Raw genomic sequence first — 2,823 nt, 5'->3', positions numbered from 1 at the left:
AATGGACCTTTTTTCAACTATTGTTAGAAGCTCCTTTTGTTTGAGTGTACTTTGGATCAAGAACTTTGCAAGTACTTGCATGCTTAGTGGGTGACACCAGATTACAGTGATCGCAACTTTGAATAGCAAGATCACTTGCTTTACTTTCGATCCACTTGAGGAGCATTTGAGTTTCATCATCATTATCTACCACCAAATTTGCAACATTTGTAAATGTCTCACACAACTTCTCATAATTTAACTAACCAGGAGTAGTTATCCATCCATTATAATTGATCTTCACCCTCATATACAATCTACTAACATCTTTCCTCCAATTTGTAACCTACCTACTGAGAAATAGTATAGGGTTAATTAATTGAGAGAAACCTACTTTTTCATAGGCAATCAAAGATCTAAATTGTTTAATTTTCAATCACTCTTTTAATTTAGTTCAATCATTAAGAAAACTATTAGACTGAAAACGACAGCGGGAAAGATTGAAGCAACGACAGCTGCTAGTTTGCCTCAGATTCGGCTGCCATCAGCCGCAGAGCATGCTTCCTGTGAACTGCGACCCCCGGCGCTTCTTCCATGCTCACGTCCTGCTCCCTCATTCCCGGAGGCAACTGCCAGTCGAAGGAGTACAGGAGGTTAGCCAGCGCCACCTCCGCCATCAGCATCCCCATATTCTTCCCCGGGCAAATCCTCCGCCCCTCGCCGAACGGAATCAGCTTGAAGTCATAGTGCGCGAACGAGTCCACCGCCGGCGACGCCATGTTAACAAACCTCTCCGGGTCGAACACCTCCGGTCTCTCCCACGCATCCCGATCCCTGCCGATCGCCCATGAGTTCACGTAGATCGTCGTCTTGGGAGGAATTCGGTACCCGTTGCTTAAAGTGACCGGGTGCATGGTTTCCTTGATGAGCAGCGGCGCCGGCGGGTGCAGCCTCATCGTCTCCTTGACGATGCGTTTAAGGTAGTGAAGCTGGTGCAGGTCGCTTTCTTCCACCTTCCCTTTGCTTCTCCCCACGCAGCTTCTCACTTCCTCTTGGGATCTCTTCATCAACTCCGGCCGCCTGATGAGCTCAGCCATCGCCCATTCCACCACCGCCGACGAAGTATCCGTCCCGGCGATAAAAATATTCTGTCGATAATTTTAGAGAGATTTAATTTCGACAATTTATTTTGGCATCGAAACTGAAAATAATTAATCGACACCATAAGAACTCCTTTGACGTTCTCCTCCGTCAGCTGCCCATCCTTCCGCAACCGAAGCAGAGCATCCAATAAATCCTCATCATCCTCACTTTCTGATCGACTAGTCTTCGCGTTGAGATGGCGATCGATGAATTTCTGGTAGATGCCGTCGAGCTCTAGAAACGATTTCCGAAGCCTCGATTTCATCCCCGTCGCCACATCGACCCACCCGAGCAGGGGAAAGTAGTCTTCCAGGAAGAAGCTGGTCACCACCTCCTGCGCTTCCCTGAGTACGTCGTAAACGCTGAGGTCGTCGCCCACGATGTCTCGGCCGAAGGCCGTCCTGCATATCGTGTTGCAGGAGAAGCACAAGGTGAGCTCGCTCACGTCGATGGCGAGGGAGCTCGAGATGCGAGAAGAGATATGCTTCGCCATCTTCGCGATCTCATCTTCCCTTACGGACGTGAAAGAGTTAATTTTTCTGGCGCTGAAGAATTCGACGGTACAGAGCTTGCGTAGCTGCTTCCAGCGGTCGCCGTAGGGGATGAAGGCGATGTCGGAGCGGCCGTAGGAGAACTCGGAGGTGGCGACGTTGTGGGGGCGGGAGCAGCAGGCGAGATCGAAGGTCTGGAGGACGTCCTTGGCGAGGGCGGCGGAGGAGACGACGACGGCGGAGACTTGACCGAGCTTTAGGTGCATGAGCGGGCCGTACCGCTTAGAGATTTCCCATAAGGATTGGTGCGGCAGATTGCCGCGTATCTGATGGAGGTTACCGATGATCGGGAGCTTCGCGGGGCCCGGCGGGAGATTTCGGACCGGCGGATTGGTTCTTGCTTCTCGACCGCTGGCGAGAAGAAGGGAGGCGAGCAGTGCGAGGAGGAAAAGAAGAGACAAGGCGAGCGCATCCATTTTTGACAACGGCCACAGCCCGAAGAGATAAAGCGCCATTACATCCATTTATATAGGGCATGCAATTTAGTATGAAACTTTCAAAATCATCCAAAATATTTACTTAACTTTCATATTTATCAAAAGTTTTATCAAAATATCTTTAAAATGTCTTTTTTCCTTATAGCAAAAAGATTAATAAAAAATAAAAAATCAAACTGTGAAAAGATTCATAAAAACTCTATGAGCCTTGTTGCCGCGAGTTCACAATGAACTTGCAGCCACACCTAACTATCGATTTTATTATCACCTAACCAAAAAAAAAAATTTTTTAGTTATCCTCTTTGAGATCATCAATTTGGTCCTATAAAAATTTACTATTTATCATCGGAATAAATCAGGAAGCACACACGACGATAATTCAAAGGTCCAACAACCTTTAATTGTATTTCTATTTAAAGAAAAAGATCTTATAAATACTTTATAGCTGAAGATCGATCGAATCGTAAATACTTGGATGACGATTTAAGTATCATACGACGACATAATCTAGGAATTTATCATCACCTAATAATTACTTAGATTTGACGGTAATTTTACAGCAACTTAGTCTTAAGTTTATCATTGAAAGTCTCGAAATTAGCAGTTGGATTTTTTTTATTATTTTATTTTATTTTTATCAATTTTTATTAAGAGGAAATATTTTTTTTTAAAAAAAAACTAAGTGTACTTTAGTAAATAAAGAAAAGTTAAGT

At 45.0% G+C, this 2,823-nt stretch overlaps 1 protein-coding gene across 1 annotated transcript; it reads right to left on the bottom strand.

The window, feature by feature from the left end:
- Positions 1-257: 257 nt before the first annotated feature.
- On the bottom strand, positions 258-2,104 carry LOC122032189 (cytochrome P450 71A1-like). The gene is made up of 2 exons (XM_042591447.1): positions 1,202-2,104; positions 258-1,127 (listed from the first exon to the last, which is right to left on the bottom strand). The coding sequence occupies exons 1-2, from the start codon at positions 2,087-2,089 to the stop codon at positions 498-500; spliced, it is 1,518 nt and encodes a 505-aa protein (XP_042447381.1). The 5' UTR covers positions 2,090-2,104; the 3' UTR covers positions 258-497.
- Between the last annotated feature and the right edge of the window lie 719 nt (positions 2,105-2,823).

This window comes from Zingiber officinale, chromosome 11A (genome assembly GCF_018446385.1).
Source record: "Zingiber officinale cultivar Zhangliang chromosome 11A, Zo_v1.1, whole genome shotgun sequence".
In the NCBI taxonomy this organism is placed as follows: Eukaryota; Viridiplantae; Streptophyta; class Magnoliopsida; order Zingiberales; family Zingiberaceae; genus Zingiber; species Zingiber officinale.
The sequence above is the reverse complement of the archived record's forward strand: the minus strand, read 5'-3'. Positions and strand labels throughout refer to the sequence as shown.

What these genes read in the sequence shown, in the direction of transcription:
- LOC122032189 (XM_042591447.1), bottom strand. Translation starts at nt 2,089, where the DNA reads ATGGATGCGCTCGCCTTGTCTCTTCTTTTCCTCCTCGCACTGCTCGCC. An exon ending in ACGTCAAAGGAGTTCTTATG is followed by an intron (nt 1,128 to 1,201) that starts GTGTCGATTAAT and finishes AATTATCGACAG; the next exon opens with AATATTTTTATCGCCGGGAC.